Source organism: Pelodiscus sinensis, chromosome 14 (genome assembly GCF_052426305.1).
Source record: "Pelodiscus sinensis isolate ZL-2025 chromosome 14, ASM5242630v1, whole genome shotgun sequence".
NCBI classification, from domain to species: domain Eukaryota; kingdom Metazoa; phylum Chordata; order Testudines; family Trionychidae; genus Pelodiscus; species Pelodiscus sinensis.
In genome coordinates, this window is record NC_143065.1 from 39,451,246 (window position 1) to 39,471,443 (window position 20,198).

At 43.9% G+C, this 20,198-nt stretch overlaps 1 protein-coding gene across 2 annotated transcripts; it reads right to left on the reverse strand.

Annotated features, from left to right (window-relative positions):
* Positions 1 to 674: 674 nt before the first annotated feature.
* On the reverse strand, positions 675 to 20,173 carry SELENOS (selenoprotein S). 2 transcript variants are annotated; one of them, XM_075896925.2, is made up of 6 exons: positions 20,013 to 20,173; positions 19,523 to 19,645; positions 17,183 to 17,289; positions 15,696 to 15,779; positions 15,510 to 15,588; positions 675 to 1,201 (listed from the first exon to the last, which is right to left on the reverse strand). In XM_075896925.2, the coding sequence occupies exons 1-6, from the start codon at positions 20,080 to 20,082 to the stop codon at positions 1,179 to 1,181; spliced, it is 486 nt and encodes a 161-aa protein (XP_075753040.2). In that variant the 5' UTR covers positions 20,083 to 20,173; the 3' UTR covers positions 675 to 1,178. The 2 variants fall into 2 exon arrangements, with proteins under 2 accessions (XP_075753040.2, XP_075753039.2); XM_075896924.2 differs by lacking the exon at positions 675 to 1,201 and adding an exon at positions 12,212 to 13,563.
* Between the last annotated feature and the right edge of the window lie 25 nt (positions 20,174 to 20,198).

A 20,198-nucleotide genomic window follows, 5' to 3' on the forward strand; every position in this document is an offset into this window, starting at 1 on the left:
GCTGTGGAAGACCCCTCTTACAGTAGACCTTTGCTTGCAGAAGAGAAACCCCTCCATCTTAATACACTGACTCCCTTCTGGAGAGGGTGAAAGCATTGCGTACTATTTCTATTACAGTGTCAGTGCCTAAGAGCTTCTATATGAAGTATCGTCCTTGAGACGCACGTTGGAATGTGACCCAGCATGAATTGACATTCATCTCTAGTGAAATAATGTGAACACACTGTTCATGCAGATCCTTTAATCTGCTTGGTTTCACTTCCCAAATGGTTAAAAAAAAATAAGTTCCTTTTTGTGATAGTTTGGAGTATTTGACATTAATTCTTTATTTTCAGTTCACAAGAGGTGAGGACACATGGTTACCCATTTTGGCCTGAAAGGGGAGGGGTGGATGGGGAGACAAAAAACCTGGATTTGTTTGACATTATAAAAAGGCTAACAGCGAAACTGATGGAATAAGTGAAATTTCCGAGGGGCGGCGCTACCGGACCAACCTGGCAGCACCCCAGCTGCTCTGCCGCAGGCGTCCCCAATTCAGCCGCTGCTGAAACTGACCAGCAGTGGCTGAATTGGGGACGCCTGGGGCAGAGCCAGACTATCGGAAGGGGGGGCTATGAGGGGTCTGGGGTGGCATCCCCTCACCCCACCCCAGACCCTCTTATAGCCCCCCCCCTTGTGATAGTCCGGCATATCTGATAATCCAGCACCCCCTGGGTCCTAAAGGTGCCGGATTATTGGAAGTTTACTGTACTTAAAAAATGCTCAGAAATTTCACTTATTCTGTCAGTTTCAATCAGTGGCTGAATCAGGGAAGCCGGGTGCAGAGCAGCTCCAATTGTCCGGCTGCCCCAGCACTTCCGGGTTCCTGATGGTGCTGGACCATTGGATGCCGGACCAATGGAGTTTTACTGTATCTTCAGAGAACTCCATTGAAGTCAGGTAGTTTGATTGGGGAATTGTTGCTTTTTGCCTGTGTTAAGAACTGTATCATCACACCCTAAAACATATGACAAAATCCTTTGAAACACTGCAAAACACTGGCCTAAAATAAGGGAGGAAAGATTCCTTTCAAACAAGTGATGTGCGGCAGGTCTCATCCACGGGCAATGGCAGGAATAGGAACATTCCACTTCGACTCCAAATCAGCATTAAAAATCTCTTGCTTCAAGGAAAAGCCATCAGGCCCTCGAGTCACAAGAATCTGATGACAGGAAAAGGCAGAGTTAGTGTGGTTAAAAGGCAATGAAATAAAGGGCTGGGACTGACGAGTTGTCAACTGGCTTCTTCTCAAAGAGGGAAAAAAAAACCTTCATAAATATGTCAAACCTGTTTGACTTTACAACGGATATAGAGCAGATGAAGTTTATAAGACGTCAGGAGAACAGGAACACAGGGATTAAAACGAGTAGACATTGATTTACATTTATCCCACCCTTGCTTATGTCAGATGGGAAACATTTGAGTGGCTGGTTTTACCATTACAGGTTTTTATTTTCTACTGGATCTTATTGTGGGGGCTCCCTGTCCTATACACAAGAAAATAAAGCAAACACTTTTTAAAATTAGAAGGAAGTAATTCCAATGCCAGGCTCTGCAGAGGTTAATTTTTACTCTCATGGATTATGACATCTCCAAAGGCCCCCAGACTTAATGGAGTTTGGAAGCCTATAATTCACAGTAGAGCTGAGTGCCCCAAGATAGGCAGGAACAGCCTCTAACTAAACAGGAAGGATTCATATTTATTCCATGTTACTCTCATGAGTAGAAGTAGAAGCTGATATAAGAATACACACTGCTAGGCAAAACATGCTTCCTTTTAGCTGTAGATAAAACTAAGCTTCCAATCCAAACTGGGCTGACCATGGCTTTCCATCCTTCAGGACAGATACGCTGACATTTACTGTTCAGAGGCCTCTCAGGTGAAAACGAGTGTCCTCTTTTCTGTTCTCTGCAAATACTATCGGTCCCAAGCACGCTTGGATCAATAAGTTTGCCCTGATACTATTCTTGCCAGAGTTTTGGCTCCCTTTTGTCATTGAGCAATGCCCTACACTACTGAATGCCACACCAAAGGTAGCTGACTTTCAGCAGTGAAGTATGTTTGTCCTTCATGGAATGATTTGGCAGCCTTGAGAGAGAGATTGTTTAAAAGTAAAAAAATAACTGCTTCTCTATATAGAGAGATTATGGGATACTGGATACATTAATGCTCTTGGAAATAGTATGTTGGAGACACCCTAAAGCATATTACACATTACTCAGCATCATCACTGTGGAATTATGCTCAGTTTGATCCTTGGTAGTTCAAGAAAATCCCTGCATGCATCATTTAACCTAATTATCACCCTTGTTTCTTGCCTAGCACACGCCTTTCTTGATTTCAAATAGGATTGCCTTGCCTCCCCTTTCTCCAGTCCTGACACTGACCAAACCCATCTGAAGCACAGGGATGATACATGTTGGACTGGCAAATATGCACCAGGTCTATCAACCCCTTTCGTTAGCAACTGCACTGCTACGCTTCAGAAATATGGAACAATGCTACCCTCTTATGGCCTAACACAGCAATAGGCTCCATGGGCTTCCAGCAGGAAAAGACTGCTTGCTGCTGCAAACAACAGTTCAGACCTCTTTGCTTCACAAAAGGAAACAGTTTCATGCACTTTACTAACCTTCTTTCAGAACAGCCTCATTTAACTTTTGGAAGTGCCTGGAAAATAACAGCTGGGACACAGGTGTAAGGTGTCTTCTACTTAAGCAGTAGGTCAGACAGCATTTGTATTTAAATACAAAAGCCACTGGAGCTGTGCTGGGTTTACAAGACATGATATTGATAGCAGGAAGATTGTCAGGCCACAGCTTTTAATCAAGGTTTTGTTATTTTTATTATTTGGGTTTTTGTTAATTAGTATTAGTGTTTCCCATTGACAACATCCTCTAGTTTTAAAACATGCAGCAGAGATCACTACCAACATCAAGCACATTTACCATGTGACCTCTCAAAGATCAAGTTCCTGGTTTTTCCTCCATTCCCCTTCAAAAAGGAAAACAGAAAATTCTTATAATTAGCCTTCAAAACATTTCACACTCCACAAAACTAACCTTTTCATTTCAGTCATAAAATGTCAGCGGCTAGTCTAAAGCTATGGCCTGTGTCCTACAGTGGAAGGTTGATGAGAGAGATCACTAAAAAGAGGAGCCTGGATTGAAGAAGGGGAAGCGACAGAGGTAAAGCAGACTGAGTTTGGTTAGTGCTGCGTGAGGCGGCTGAGAGTAAACTGCATCATTCAATTCTTTCCTTTCAACTTGCCTCCTGTGCAGGCATCAGTTTTAGGGTGTATCTACACTGCCACATTATTTCAAAATAACTAGCACTATTTGGAAATAACTTAGTCTGTGTCTACACAGCAGGCAGTTTTTTTGAAATAGCGTCAAAAAACGGTTAAGCTGGAGGACTTCTTACTCTGGCTCCTGTGTAACCCTCATTGTTTGAGAATTAAGGGAAGTCAGAGGAAGAGTGCTGTATTGCGAAATAAGGACGGTGTAGACCAGTGGTCCCCAATGTGGTGCCCGTGGGCGCCATGGCACCCACCGGGGCATTTATATGCGCCCACCTAGTGACCAGGGTTGACCTAAGCCATTCTTGTGCCACAGGCACACGGCACATGCGCAGCCCTGCACCTGGGTGCCCAGCATCCCCAAAAGGTTGGGGACCACTGGTGTAGACACTCCCTATTTCAAAATAAGATATTTCTAAATAAATAAGCTTATTTTGAGTTAAGCCCTGCTGTGTAGATGCGCCCTCAGTTTCCAAAGGATTTCCTGCTTCACAATAGAAACAAAGCTTCACATCATCACAAGACAGTAAATAAAACATTTCCACTGTCAACATAACCTTAGAGAGCCCTTTGGGCTGTTGCCATAACACAATTTATCAAACCCATTAGCATTTCACTTTGGGGATCTGGGTTTACAACTGTATTTCTCAGTGAAGGGAGTAGGCTCTCCCATTCTAGTCAGGCTTTGCTGTGGGGTAGAGAATAGAAGCAAGCAGCTTTGAGCCTCGGCTGGGTTCACTTCAATCCAAGTGTGCTCCTGGGGCTATGCATGAAGCAGCTGGTGGCCTCCTGAAAACCAGTCACCGGCCATCTATGTTCCAGCAGCAGCCACAAAGCATCCTGCCACACAAGGAACTCCTGCACAATGGGCAACATGCACAGGCAGCTGCCAAGCACTTTTTTGCTCTTGTAGAGCTCAGCTCAGCTCCAGAAGCCTTAAAAGCTACCAAGAGAGGCCTCAATCTACGCTCTTCAGTTCGTGGTCACCACAAGACCACAAACAGGGAGGGAAAACAGGCCAAAGCTAAAAATGCACAGGGAAAGAGAGCATGGATAGTGCAGATCAGGATGAAAGGGGGCGGAACAGGGACTAACTACCTGCCAAGCCATCATGGCAGGCGACTGCCAGAAGAGGTTAGGAACCAGAGGTTTAAACCCACATGTAGGTCCCCACTGAATGTGGAATGGGCAGGGCCTCATTCGAGACAATTGGGCCCTGCACTTCAAAGGTATTGAAATCCGTAGGAGTTGGGCACCTCCTAACCTTGGAGAATCTGAGCCATGATCATGTCACAAAGGCGTTCTGTTTGTGAATGGGAATCTCAAGTGGGGTGTGTGGTTGGATGATCGAGGTTGGAACAGCAGAGTTTTCTAGTTGGAAGTTAGAAGTAGATGCAGGCCAGGTCACCACAAGCCAGCTCTAGGGGCCTTTTCTGTCACAGATACTACATCATGCTCCCAAATCTAAGCTCGTTTCATTCTAAAGAAAGTCAAGTCCCCAGCTCATCTGGTTGCCAACAAACTTTTGCTGCCCTTGAAAATAGCATATTTCCGAGAGTGCTTCTCAGTGCTCTGTTCAGTAGTGGTGATAGGTACAGATAAGGACAAACCAAACACCAGCGTACCCTCAGCTAAACTGACTGCAGAAAAGGAGCTACTTCCTAGTATGGACAACCCATGTCTTCACCATTCAATGAGATGCCGAATGACACCATGATGTGCTGCCAACCTGAAACAATCTAGGTGGAAATGTTTCATTGATCTCCATGGTCTAAAAAAAACCTTGCATAAAAGTCAACTGTATTAAGTATTTCATTGCTAATAAAACATGCAGGGAAGTAGAGGGATTATTGAATTAGATGATATCCTCCTGTATTGGGCATCTCTACATTTCAGCTGAGAGCAAGCTTCCCAGACTGGGTAGACAGACTCACATTTAGCAGGGCTTGAGCTAGCAGGCTAACAGGCTCAACTTAGTGTGGACATTGCAACTGCCTCAGACTTGTGTTAGGCACCTGAGCTCAGAGCCAGGGACTAGGTGGGCTGAAAAGCCCGAGCTACAGTTTGAGCCACACTATCCACACTGCTATTTTAAGCATCTTGCTTGAGCCCAGATAGCATGAGTCTTTCTACCCAGGCTGGGAGGGTCACTTCCTGCTGCCATGTAGACATGCCCACAGAAGCCCAGCACCAGATTTTTGTGTTACAGTACAAGCCTTATTATCCAGCACCTGAATATCCAGAAAACGCTCTTCACCAGCATCTCCCCATGGATGGCAATACAATTCCCCCATTCAGTTAACCAGAAAAATGCCAGTAGCCATCCGGCATCATTTTTCAGTGTTTGCTGAAGTCATGTTTGCAATCCTGTGGAAGTAAAGGCGGTATTTGTCCTGCCAGTGAGTACAGTCCTGCATCTTGTCCTGCCTCTGAGTGCTATGGCTAGCACTACACCAGCCACAGGCAAAGGACAGAAAAGAAAACAGGCTGTGCTGACCATAACCCAGTAATTGGACCCAATTCGGCACTTTGAAAGAGGCGAAAACAGGAGCCAATTGAGGCAAGAGTTTGGTGTTGACTCGTTGACAACCTACACTATTAAGGTGTAGAAGGCAGAACTGATGAAATTCATGTCACGTGCCAAGATGAGCAAAGCAATTGAGAAACACCATGCTTTGCACAAACCAAAATTGGAGCTATTACACAACATGCTCTACAAATGGTTTTCCTTGAAGTGCTCTGAGGGAGCTCCAATTTCTGGCCCAATGTTAATCAAAATGGCCAAGAACTTTTTTCAGCAGCTGGAAATGACCAAGATCTGCGTTTTTTCTGATGGTTGGTTGCCATGCTTTAAGATGTGACATTGTATCAGAAGGCTTGATGTCTCTGGAGAGAAGCAGTCTGCTGATCATGAGGCTGCAGAGAAATCTTGTGTGTGTTTTTTTAAGAAGCTGATTCTGGAGCATGGCGTAACCTCCGAGAACCTTTAAAATGCTGATGAAACGGGACACTTTTGGTGTTGCCTGCTGGTCTTCAAACCTTTGCTGGTGCAGATGAGATTGGTGCGCCTGCATTCAAGAGGAACAAGGGCAGCATCACTCTGCCCATGTGTGAAAGTGCTGCTAGTGGTTTCAAAATTCAAGCAGCCAAGAGCATTCAAGACTATTGTTCATCTGCTAATGGAGTACAAGTCCCGGTCTAATGCATGGATAAACAAGGACATGTTTTTGTATTGCTTCCACCATATCTTTGTTCCTGTTGTGCAAGACCCCACTTGAAAGGACTTGGCGTGCCAGAAGAAACAAAGGTTCTTCTGGTTTTAGATAGCTGTCAAGCTCATCCTGCTGAAACAGAGCTTGTCTGGCAATATTTTCAGTCTTGCTGCCTGCAAATGTCACCTCGCTTCTTCAGCCAATGGATCAGGGAATTATCAAGATCTAAAAGTCATCTACAGAAGGGATTCTATGAGGAAGCTGCTCAACTTTGAAGGGACAATTCAAGACTTTCAGTCATGGTATAGCATCAGGGATGCAATCTTCAATGTGGTATGTTCCTGCTCTGCTGTCAACCCTACAACTTTAAAGAGAGCAATGGAGAAAATTGTGAAGGGGTCCTCTGATGAAGAATTACAAGGTTTGAACATAAGACCAAAAAGGAAAGTGCTACAGGAGATACTTGAAGTACTTCAAAAGGGTGACCTCACAAACCCAATCTGAAGGATAACGAGGTTGAAGAGTGGGTAAATGTCAATCAAGATGTTACAAAACCCCTGAGGGCATGTCTACACAGCAGTGTTATTCCGGAATAACGTAGTGCATGTCTACACAGCAAGCCTGTTATTTTGAAATAAATTCAAAATAACGGGCTTCTTTCTCTGACTCCTGTAAACCTCATTATATGAGGAGTAAGACAAGTCGGGGGAAGAGTGCTTGAGTTCGAAAAAACTGCTGTGTAGACAGCGCCAAAAGCCGACTTAAGCCACGCAATTAGTGTAGTTCAAGTTGCATAGCTTATTTTGAAGTGAGCCCTGCTGTTTAGACATGCTCTGACAGACTCTGAAATTACAGAAATGGTTGTCCATCTGGTGAAGTACCTATACTTCAAATGACAGATTCAGAGGAAGAAGACCATACTGAAGAAACCAAAGTCTCTTGGGCTACTGCTGCACAGTGTCTGGATCTTTGGTGAGTTTGCTGAGCAGCAGTCTTCTTATTCTGCTCAAGAAGTCATGCAGCTGGACATTATCCAGAACAATTTCCTGAAGAAAAGGCACCTGACTTGCAGGTAGGCAGACACTTGCAAGATACTTCAAAAAGCTTCTGCAGTTTGTGCCACCAGTCTCGCACCATCAGCATCAATAGCAGAAGTTGTTGATACTGATGAACCTGAGGTAGACGAGGAGCAGTAAATTACAGTATTGGATACAGTAATACTGTAGTGTTAAAAGTTGTAGGCTGCGTCTATACTGGCAAGTTTTTCCACAAAAGCAGCTGCTTTTGCGGATAAACTTGCCAGCTGTCTACACTGGCCACTTGAATTTCCGCAAGAACACAGACTTCCTACTGTCTGAAATCAGTGCTTCTTGCGGAAAGGCTATGCTGCTCCAGTTCGGGCAAAAGCCCTCTTGCGCAAATGCTTTTGTGCAAGAGGGCCAGTGTAGACAACGCGGTATTGTTTGCGCAAAAAAGCCCCGATCGCGAAAATGTCAATCGGGGCTTTCTTGTGCAAAACCGCATCTAGATTGGCACGGACACTTTTCCGCAAAAAGTGCTTTTGCAGAAAAGCATCCGTGCCAATCTAGACGCTCTTTTCCACAAATGCTTTTAACGGAAAACTTTTCCATTAAAAGGATTTGCGGAAAATCATGCCAGTCTAGATGTAGCCGTAGCGTATATACTGGAGTAATAAAGTTGTTAAGTATGGTTATTTCATTTAATTCATTTTTGCACTCAGTTAAAAAAAAACTCAGTCTTGTTCCGTATGCAGTAATAGTGTTAAAAATTGTAAGGTATATAGTAATACACTAGTGTTAAAAGTTATAGTGTTTAATGTGGTCATTTTATTTCGTAAATATTTTTGCTTTAAAAAAAATCTCAATTAAACAGCACATTTACTTAACTGGCAACACCCATTCCCCATGCACGCTGGATAACAAAGCTTGTACCTTACTAAGATCCATGCTTAAACCATGCTGAGGCCTTGTGCAACTCCTCTGCACAGGGGAAGAGTCCATCCATTGTACAGCTCTGCACAATCCCCATGAGCAGTATTTTGAGATTATGAGAGCATAAAGTTTAGCTTTCAGTGGAACTTGATAGAGTAGCAGCTTAAACTATGTACTTGGAAAGATTCATATACTTCCTTCGCTTTCACTAATTGGTATCTCAAAGACAATCAAGATGACAAGTCCAGCTATATTTCTAAGGCGCTTACCACCTTAGAAAGAAATTTTCAAAGGCACAAATGAAATTCTACTGACTCCAAAGGGGGTCTTACATTTGGAGGTTTAAACAGCATTTGTGAGAACTAGAAACTGTGTATCGTTCTAGCAAAATAAGTGTCAGTTTTAATGTTTTACAACACTAAGGGGCTGTGCCCCCTGCTCCCTACGCTCACCAACCCCCTCTCATGGGAAGTAGGCAACCCCAGCTCTCCTCCTGGCCACAGGGGAGGGCTGGGCTGTGGCTGTGCCAGCCGAGGACTCTTCTCCTTCCCCACCACACACCCCCGGCTACGCCAGGCCAGGCCCGGCCCTTTCTCCCTTCCCTCCACCCCCATGGCCTATCCCTAATGCCCCATCCTGGGTGAGGCTGCACCAGACCCACCTAGCGGCTAGGGAAGGCCAGGCCACAGCGCACCAGGCCAGGCCTGGCTATGCCCCTGGTGGCCACGGAAGACTGGGCCACAGCACCACAACCCAGCTCTCTATGTGGTGGGGCTTGGCTCCAGGAACAGGGCCTGAGGTAGAAGGGGTGGGGCTGAGAATGGAGTTTTACTCGCCTATGCCTACCCCTCAGCCTGTGGATGCTGTGACTTGATGATGTCACTTTATCGTCCCACAGGAAAAATGTGTGTGTGTGTGTGTGTGTGTGTGTGTGTGTGTGTGTGTGTGTACACACACACACACACACACACACACACACAGAGAGAGAGAGAGAGAGAGAGAGACTCTCTCTTCTAGAGAAGTCTCTCCTATAAATGCACATCAATGCTTAATGACCGTTACAATTGCAATAAGGTTTTAAAACAGCAAACAATAGCTTCAGCAAACAAACCAATGAATTTGGGGAATGATCCTGTATCACTGAGGTGTGCCGGAATTTTGACATTGTCTTCAATAGCAGCTTGGCACCTCACAGAGTTACAACTTACTTGTAGTTCTGGATCATTCTCCCGTGGGGCTAAAACTATCCATATTTGCTTTCAGTCCAGAAGTAATCTTTAGATGTCTGAAAGAAAAGGCTTCCAGCTGTTGAGTATTTGCAAGCCAAAAAACAAACAAATGCATCTTCCCCCCAGCCCCATAAGTAGGATTTTTCACTTAGTATTAATTCAAAAATGGCTTATTCAAGAGGACTCAAGTTTGGCTCATTTCACAGACCTAAGGATTGTTTTTGTTGGGGTTTCCTTTAGTTACCAGCAATTAAATAAACTCATTCCATGCTCAGCGGGCATCTCTTAAGTTGCTGAAGGAGGAACATTGACATTGCTAATAGAGGTGATCAAAATGTTTATAGTTGGTCAAAAAAGAATAGTTCTGGACACCCTGAAAACTGTTTGTGAATTGGACACAAACTTAGTTTTGACTGGACAAAAGCTTTTCAAGACTAGCTTCAGAAAAGAGAGCAAGAGGGTACTTTCTCCCTTCTAACGGTGAAAGCATTTGTTGTTATATAAGAAAACCAGGGTTGAATTCCCACTCCGAAGAGGGGACATGTACTCAGCTCTTCTGGGAGCACCCTAGCCTTTGGGCTAAGGGGTATTCTGGCGTGCACTGCTTTCCATCACTCCTATTTCTATGAATACAGAAAAATTCACTGTGCTGGAGTGAGCTCCCATTTAGCTTGGCGTCTAAGGCACTTGGCTGGAAGACAGGATACAGGAAGGCAAATCTTCTCAACACAATCATCAGCACAGCTCTAATGATCGGAGAGTTCACTGAAACCCATATTCCTACTGCCTGGCCAACAAGGTCTTGATGCAGATATCTTACAGTGTGAGGCCAATACAGAACCATTTCTCTGTAAAAACCTTTTAAGGAAAAAAAAAGAAAAAAAAAGCTATCTTAACAAAATCAAGAGTCTGTAACAAAGCCTCTCTGCTCCGTCCCCCCACCTTTAGTTCTGCCTCTTTAGCATCTTTAGCTACTTTAGTGAAACAGGACACTGTGGGTATGTCTAGACTACATGGCTCCATCGACGGAGCCATGTAGATGAGTTTACTAGACATAGGAAAATGAAGCAGCGATTTAAATAATCACCGCTTCATTTACATCAAAATGGCCGCTGCGCTGTGCCGATCAGCTGTTTGGCGACACAGCCTGGATGCTCCGCGGTCGACAACGAAAGCCTTTGTCAACCGCTCCATTATGCTCGTGGAATGAGGTTTACCAGAGCGGTTGACAAAGGCTTCTGTTGTTGATCGCGGAGTGTCCAGACTGCCCCGCTGTTCTGCCAAACAGCTGATTGGCACAGCGCAGCGGCCATTTTGATGTAAATGAAGCAGTGATTATTTAAATTGTCACTTCATTTTCCTATGTCTAGTAAACTCATCTACATGGCTCCGTCGACGGAGCCATGTAGTCTAGACATACCCTGTATGTACTAACTCAAAATAAATACATCAGTGTCAATATTTGCCATGTGTCTTTGAGGGGAACTTTTCATGCTTTATCTTGCAAGACCCACACAGAACTGACCAAAACTACCCAGTTTTCTGATAAAGTTTTGAAGAGGATAGAATACTTCTAAATCAGCTTCCTTTAGATCAAAAGGAATCTTCACCCACACAGTTGACTACATGCCAAAAAAAGGATGAAGAGCTGACACTCTTTATTCACTTAGTATTTAGAGTCACATGCATGCCAAATGCACACAGGCTAAAGTAAAATTCATTTGCAAACTGCAGACTTGTTGGTACAAATGTTGTGTAACCTTCACACAGCAGAGACTGATAGCAGGGTACAGAACAGTCTTCTGTATCCAGCAGAGTTATTCAGCATGAAAGACAGCCAGGCGATCAGCCATTGGAAGATTTTTGCAGTGCCTCTGGCAGACAGATGCAAGAGGGCACATAGTAAATTGTTCTAGTGGCCTCCAGATGAAGGCCCCAATCCTGCATGGGGACCCACTGCATTCATGCAGGCTCTCTCAGAGGGCCACTGTGAATAGATCTCACTGCAGGATCAGGCCTAGAGAAGTAATAAATTATTCTTCTGTTTGAAGGTCTTTTAGTTTTCAAGTTAACCAGTCCAAGATGTGCCCACCATGCCAACGAGCCAGAGATCATTGACTATAGCCTGAAAAGAGCTAACCTAGCTCCTCCAGACATAGAAAAGCACAAGGCTCTTCCCCCACACATTGGAAAACACAAGGCACTTGCCTTATTTTTCAATATAAGCTTTCCAGTTGTATAGTTTCTAGATACAAATCAATTGCCGATTATCTGTTTTACCCCATTTCCATCATTTATGACACTTCAAAGTTTTTAGTCTGACATTTCCCCCAACTTGGTCTCAACCTGAAGGTGATTAATTGAAAGAGCCCCCAATGAAAATTAAATGTTTTTTTAAAAAAGTGAGGGATGCCATCAAAATGCCAGGCAAAGTCTTAATGCTGAATTAGTAAAAAAATGTAACTGCACAATTCAGGAAGTATCTTGCTTTAGACATATTTATTGAACTAGAATACGTACCTCCTATGTAAAAAGATGCTGTAAAAACCACAATATTGCAAATGCTAAGTTTACAATTTGTTTGCAATGGTATCCAATATTTACAGTGTTTTGTTTTACAAAGCTGAAATTAAAAAAAGATACAAGAAACCCCCATCTACTGTCTAGTATCAGTGATCCTCACTGGTTTGTTCACCATTTATGAGGATAACATCATTCAATGCAACTTGTCACAGAGACTTATCTATAATCATTCGCCTTGTGTACTAAATCCATGACTTTTGAGCCCTCAGAGCCAAACTGTAACAGCTGGTGTATACTTCCGCAATAAATTGATCTAAACTACACAAATTCAGCCGTGGGAATAACGTAGCTGCAGATGACATATCTAGATTATTTACTGCTGTGTAGACACCGCGCTTTGCCAATTTCCCTTATGCTTCTCAGGGAGGTAGAGTACACAAATTGATAGAATGCTCTCCCATTAATTTAGTAGGTCTTCACCAGACCCACTAAATAAACATCGCCGCATTGACTGCAGCAGGGCCCATCTATCAGTAAGTGTAGACATGGCCTAAGTCACCCGCTGAAAGATTTAGCATTTATTAATAGGCAGGAACATTGTTAGACTTTTCAAGAGCCTCCAGGAACGGAAATGTCATTCAGACAAGCCCTATTCTTACAAGTCTCTGGCATGCTTTTGTACTCCCCTCTACAATAGTAGGTTATTGTAGTTCAGTTGACCTGGGATTTCAAAAAACCTGGATGAAGTTGTAGGTGCCCACCGAGACTTTTGTAAAATTAAGATTTGCCTGTGCTCGTGATGGTTCTTTGCTCTCCTACAGCATCTTTGGCCAAAGATCTCAAAGCACTTTGTGAACATTAATGAATTAAGTCTCACAGCAGCCCACTTTACAGATGAGTAAACCAATGCACAGACAGTTTCATGACCGAATCACATGCTTTGGCCATAGACCTTGCTTCTTCTCTAGCTAAAGCAAAACACATTTTGTTTCCTAGATAATCTTTACTCTCTTAAAAAAGGCCATTAACCACTTTCCTGTGTGTGACTGTCTGTCAGGGCTTCTAGTTGTCACATTAAAACCTGCAAGTCACGTATGTTTCTTTTTAAGTCTACACCTGTACTAAACAAAGCCCCAGAAGAGTCACTGTGACATGCAAGCTGCAGGAAGTTCAGTAGTGGGTCAGATCAGGCCTGCTAGTGTTGTTAGACACCAGTAAAGTTAGCCTCATCCACCTGAGGATGGGCCTCCTCTGCGACCTGGTCTCCAAGAACAGGTACCACCACCTTCTCCAGACAAAGGATTATAACCTGCAATGACAGAGGAGAAGCATATGAGGCACACTAGTTGCCAGACACACCAAGGACACAAAAGAACACCATTTCACAATCACTTGTAGCAGGAAGGACATGGAAGTTACAGAGGCAGCATTCTAAGGATAGTAAAAACATGGACAATAGAGAGTTAGAGGTAAAACCCAGCATAGAGGGATTTATGTTGTAACAGTCCATGTCATCAACAACTGAGAATTGGAGATTTTAAGAGTTTACATATCACAGTACAGTATTCGTATGTCAAAAGGTTAGCCCATGGGGCTTCCAAAACACACAAGTGAGATGTGTAGCTTGCAGTCATAACACTCTAAAATCAACATCACAGACCTAGCACTGCTCATTCATTATTACAGAGTATTAAGCTTTACTTTTTCACCACAAGAATAAACTCTGTAATCTCTTTAAAAGTAAGCTTAATAGAAGCAGAGAAGTAGCATTGCTACTGGTGTTAGAAATGTGCACTCCTCTAATCTCCATCAGATTGGCAATTTTGTTATGTTTATTTTTCCAATTTCATAAAATAAACCAGACAAACTGATTTTTAGTTGGATCGCCTACTAGTTGCCTTTTACACTGTACACTTGGGGAAGATATAGGCTTGCAAGTTTATCATTTAATTATTTTGTCCATGCACCATCAGCTGACAGATTCCTTCTCTCCGCTATACTAACTGAGCAGTTTTCAATATCAACCCATTCTGTTAAAACCACCATTACTTCCCCCATAGTTATGAAACTTGTCCATTAAAAGGAGGAACAAGATAACTAAAAGTTCAGTTTTCAGAACTGTATTCAGCAACTAAAACAGCCTGCAGGATTCTTCAATTAACCCTGGTTTATCTCATGAGAATTGAGCCATCTAATTTGATAGTCTGTATCTGAGGCATGCATTTTACCTGGGACAAACAGGTGGCCATAGAGGGAATAGACTGAAGGAGCCAACTGTTATTATGAAATGTTTTAGCGTAGCTGTGGCTTTGTTATTCTCTCATTTCCTGTCCAGAAAAGTTTTAATTCTAGGCATTCCATGGTAACAGACTACTAAAGTATGCTGATGATAAACAACATACAATGCGTTTGGCACGTTGGCTATCAACATTACACTCAAGTAAGATTTTCAACTCAATGGTAAAATGAACTATTGATTAAACATATTAAAAGCTGTGACAAGGTTCTTTGTCCAGCTACTGTAACCTATTCAACTATTATACTCTCAAGGTGTATTCCTTCCGCTTTGGTACATTCATTAGGAAAGCCATCTGTACAACCACTAACAGCAATACCAATTAGAATATTGACCCCAAATTTGGCTTTATATGGAAAGCAGATGCTGTATACATAGTCTCTTTCCCCCCCCCCACCTCCTATCTGAATGGCTTTTATCTATAGCAGTGATATCATGGCTCAACACTGTAGCATCTGAGCAGCCAAATGAAATGCTGTATTAAACTAAAAATCACACTTGTGGCTGTGTAATATAAAACAAAATGCAGGAGGAGAAGTATCTAAAAAAGCAGTGCTAGGAGATACACCATGGTACGGCTCCCTTTTTTTACCCTGACCAAAAGTAGTTACCCCCAGAAAAGTTAGCAAAATTGTTCTGAGATCAAAAGATAGCATCTCTGAGTTGTGCCAAGAAAGTTCTCTCAAGTAGCTATAATAATGTCAGGTTTTTGCACAGCAGAAACTTACAAAAGGCCCAGAATTTTGTTCTCCATAACATTTAGCAGACTATGGGTATGAAAGTTGCACTGACTACAATGCTCAAAGATAAAGGACTCCTCCAACAAGACATGTTCTGTATCGAGAAGCAAAGCTTATCTTCTCTCTGAACAACAATAAAAACACAAATCAACTGTCTCTGGATAGCCGAATAAATACTCCATTTCTCATAACTAACAGACACCCATGTTTTGCACTTACCAGCTCCTCGCAAAGGCCTTTTGTTAGGTTTAGACTTAGGGATTGTTGATGAGACAGAAGCATCAGATTCTACTTCTTGCTGTTCAGACAAAATGAAAATTATTCAGAACCAGTCAACTTGTAGTTTTCAGCTAGCTAATTAAAGATAGTGCTGCAATATGTAATGTTTAAGGAGAGTAAAATTACCTGGTTCCGTTTCTCTTTGTAGCTTTTTCCTTCTTGCATGCTCTCCCACATGGCTATCTTTTGCCTTCTCTTCTCTTCTTCAAGCTGGAGGGTGGGAGGGGGAAATGAATTTGAAACACTGTAAGACTGTATAAAATTAACAACTGATACAGCTGGAATAATCCACAAAGCGGGTTAAACTGCTGCCATTTTAACAAAGAAAAAAATTCATAAGCCAAACACAAACAAAACTGATAAATTCCTAATGTTTCTTTCCTTAGCTAAAGTAGTGATAACCAAATCTTTCCAACCACAGTGCATAGGGATGGGGGAAATGCCTTCAAATCATTGTCATCATCATTCTCTCATCATCATGTGCTAAGACAACGTGAAAGAATAAAATGCTACATAAAGAGCTATTTCAGAGTTACTCCCCCCCCCCACCACACACAAAAAGAAATCTTCTCTAGACCAAATCTTTACAAATCATGAATATGAAGTCATTTAAAACATTAGAGGTTTTTGGTAGAAAGCAATGTATTGTTAAAATGAAGTGTCGAAAAGCACAACAAAACATTTTTGCAAGGAACAGTCATACATATTAGCATATGAAAATCGGAATATTTCCCGAAGAAATTTATCAACACAGACTAATGGTTAACATATCCTTCGTCTTAATGAAAGGAAGGAAGATATAGTTTGCCAAGAGTCAAAGAGAGCAAGGCTTTCTCTTTATAAATGCATTGGACTTGATTTCCTCAAAGATTGCTATTCATCTCCTGAACTCAGTTTTCCATTAAATTTTAAACTTCCGGGATTTCTTCAAATATCAACTAAGCCGACAGGGGACTCTTGACACTTAAGACCTAGTGCACTGGAACTATATATTTCCTGAAGAATTAAGCTTGCTTTAGAGCATATAAATTCCATGTGTAATTGTGTCAGTAATTACCATGTTGACAGTGTCAGAGTTAACATCCTTTTGCATACACAACAACTGGGTTTGCACACACAATCGCAGTCACTGCCTCCAAGCCTGATTTTTTAAAGAATCAGGACTATAGTGTTTTCTCTTACTGTATATTTTAGGAGAAAAAAAAAGTGTTGTGTAGGTCAATTACTTTAAGAAGGAACAGAACAAAAGAGTAGAAACAGACCTGCATGAATGAATTTCCTGCATATTAGCAAGACTTATTTTGCCCGATCAAGATAATCAAAACCTTAACTCAACTAAGCACTTCGGCATTTGTGCTTAAGATCACTGAACTCCTTATACCAAAAGTCTTTAAAGTAATAGAGATGGAACACATCAATCTTCATAATTTGACCCTTAAGCCTTGGATAATCTTCCAAGACTTTAGTTCCAAACTTAATATGGAAGAAATACAAGAGTTCACAGATCTTCTATAATTGATCAGGTATACATCTACTTCTGTACTGAAAAAACACCCAAACAAACCTGGACAACAAATTAAGAAGTATAAATGTCACTCTAGTCCTTACAGTACCTGTCTTTGCTTTTCTTTGTATTTTTCAGCTTGTGCATTCAACTCCTCTTGCATCCTGATGCGAGCTGCTGCCAGAGCTTCCTGCTGTCTCACCACCACATCAGGTTCTATGAGATCATGGAAAAAAGTTGGCAAAGCTACCATCTTCAAAGAATCTGGTAAGCTATATAGCCCTATAGCTGCTCTTGAAGAAACTGTAGCTGAAGCTTACTTAGTAACTAATCTTTTCCAATAACTTACGTAATGATCCAACTTCAAATCAGAATTTTTGGAATGATCACTAGCCCATTAAATTAAACTTTAAATTGTTGATGGATTGGTTACCATTCTAGTTTTGAAACTGGTTGGTAAGAATTATTTCAGAATGACTTGTCCATACTCTACAGAAAATCCATTTTCATCAACAGAACTTTTTCTATTAGGAATCATTAACAAACCAGCACTAACTCCCTCACACTTCTCCAATTGTTCCTACTTGTCTCATCAAAACAATAAAGTGGAAGATCCAACATACTCTATCAAGAGAGACATAACTTACGAAGATATTATACATTCTTTTCTCCAATGAGAAAAGCAGACAACCTAAGAAACACTACCTATTGTTTGTCCCTGCTGCCTTTTGTAATTGTCACAGGGGAAAAGACCAACATAAAAAAAACACCTCAGATATTTTACTCAGCATTTTCTACTGCTGTAACTTCCCCATATTAACAATGTATATGCATGAGTATATTAAGTCATAAATAAACAATTTTAGGATAGAGAATTGTCAGCAGTAGTTGTGTAAAATACTTAACTTAGTATTTCCACTGAAGCCTGCAATAACAGAATAAAAATTTCTAGAAGAGATTCCGGTGTAATTTCATTGCACACTAAAATCTAATTATACCCATGAAAGTAATAGGGGCTTATTACACTCCATGCTGCCAGTGTACTAATCTGAGTCAGTGCCAGACAATTATTCTTTACAGAGCACCATAAATGTACCTCACACTTTACAGCAGCATGAATCCAATTGAAGCAAACTCTAGACTACATAGGATTTACAGCCTAGAGCCACAGCTCGAGAGATAGAACAACAAACACAGTGTGCAGTTACGCACAAATGTTACTCATGATGTGGGCGGTGTTGAAGGATAATAGAAGGAAGTAGATGGCAAATACTAATCAGGAGAATTTGTAAAGCCTATCAAACATCTTTCAGTTTCTCTGGCAATGCTGTAAGGTCCTCAACTTCTGTGGTGACAAACCCGGAGATATTCGGGCACTACAGTACGATAGAAGTCACTACACAGGATATGTTGCTTTCAAGATAATAGTCCCAAAACTCCAAAGAATCACAGAATACTAGAACTGGAAGGGCCCTCGAGAGATCATCAAGTCCAGTCCCCTGCCCTCACCACAGGACCAAGCACGGTCCATGCTACCCTGCAGCAACTCTATTCACTGCTTCATTTCTTCTCTTTCTCTTTTCAGGCCACCCTTCACCTTTGGCAAAGCCTTCCAAGTCTTGAAAGGCAGATCTTTCACTAAGTGTTCCTCCACTGACCTCCTTGCCAATGAGGGCTCTGCACCTTTGGTGCCTGAAAAGTTGCCTTGGGCATCATGTCAGTGTTAGTTCGTAAGATCGTTAGAGCAGGAACATTATCACATCATGGTATTTAGGAAAGATCTGCACATTCTGCATACAGCGGTGACTTTGGGAAGCCTTGCGAGCTATTTGGAGGCCTGCACATCTGCAGATATACGCCTTATATCCACAGGTATCTGCTACTCATTTTCACAGCTAGAGTCGCAGATACGCATTCTGTATCCGCATAGGGCTCTTGTGATATACGCAAGGCCGCCATAATGAATGTAACGAGTGGGGGGCTCCCAGGCAGGGCCGGACGGAGCCATTCCGGCACCCTGGGTTGGGGGAGGGCGCATGCGTGGCCCCGGCCCCGCCTGGTACATAGGGGAAAGCGCACGGAGCTGGCGGCAGCAGGATGCATGTGCCCGGCCCAACCCAGCCTGGCTACCGCCGCTGGCACGCAGCCCGGCACATGCCAAGCCTGGCCGTGCAAGGCCCCACAACCGTGGGGGGAAGGGCACTGCTGGCCAGCACTGCAGGGGTTAACGCGGCCCCCGCCCTGGGCGGCCACTGCAAGCTGCTGCAGCCTGCGATCCAGGAGCCGGGCACGTGGCACCTGACGGCATCTATAAGGGGCGCTGCGTGCCCCTTACAGCTGCCATCAGACACCCCCCCATAGGCTGGCGCCCCGCCAGCTGCCCAGCTAGCCCCTGCTCCCAGGGTACGCGAGCGCACCGCCCCCCCAGAGCGGAGGAAGATTTACAAACCAAGCGGCGGCGCCGTTCCGCTGGGCCGGATCCTCCTGGGGGCTCCCATCTTCTGAAGGAGCAGGTAGAGGGCGACGCAGCCGAAGAGCAGGAACCAGCCGTAGCTGGCCAGCAGCGAGCACACTGGGGAGAGGGGAGGAAGTCAAGGCTGGGCCTGGAGTCCCACTTGCCACCGCAGAAGAGGATTCGGGGCCAGGGGGCTGCTCCCCCCACGCTGCTATGGGGGGGGGGGCTGACCCACGGGCCATGGCGGGCTGCTCCCCGTGGGGGGGGGCGCCTCAGGGCCACAGCCCATCCCCCCTCAGGCTGGACCCCGCCCCCCTCAGGCTGGACCCCCCTCAGGGCCCCCTGAGCCCACCCCCCTCAGGCTCGACCCCGCCCCCCTCAGGCTGGACCCCCCTCAGGCTCGACCCCGCCCCCCTCAGGCTGGACCCCCCTCAGGCTCGACCCCATCCCCCACCTCCCTCAGGATCGCTCCCCGGCCTCTCACCCAACTGCGGCAGGGCCTGGACCGCCCCCTGCTCCAGCACGGGCTCGCCGGGCCCCTCGCCCGCAACCATAGCGACTGCGGCGCGGACCCCTCAGCCCGAGCCGGATCCAGCCGCCGGGATCACCGCATCCGGCAGCAGTCCCCGCCCACCCCCAAGCTAGGAGGACACGTAGTCAAGGCCTCCAC

Coding starts and splice junctions, on each gene's coding strand:
- SELENOS (XM_075896925.2), bottom strand. CDS start 20,082: ATGGTTGCGGGCGAGGGGCCCGGCGAGCCCGTGCTGGAGCAGGGGGCG. Junction 17,290..19,522: donor CGGAACGGCGCCGCCGCTTG/GTTTGTAAATCT, acceptor ATGATCTCATAG/AACCTGATGTGGTGGTGAGA. Junction 15,780..17,182: donor ACAAAGAAAAGCAAAGACAG/GTACTGTAAGGA, acceptor CCCACCCTCCAG/CTTGAAGAAGAGAAGAGAAG.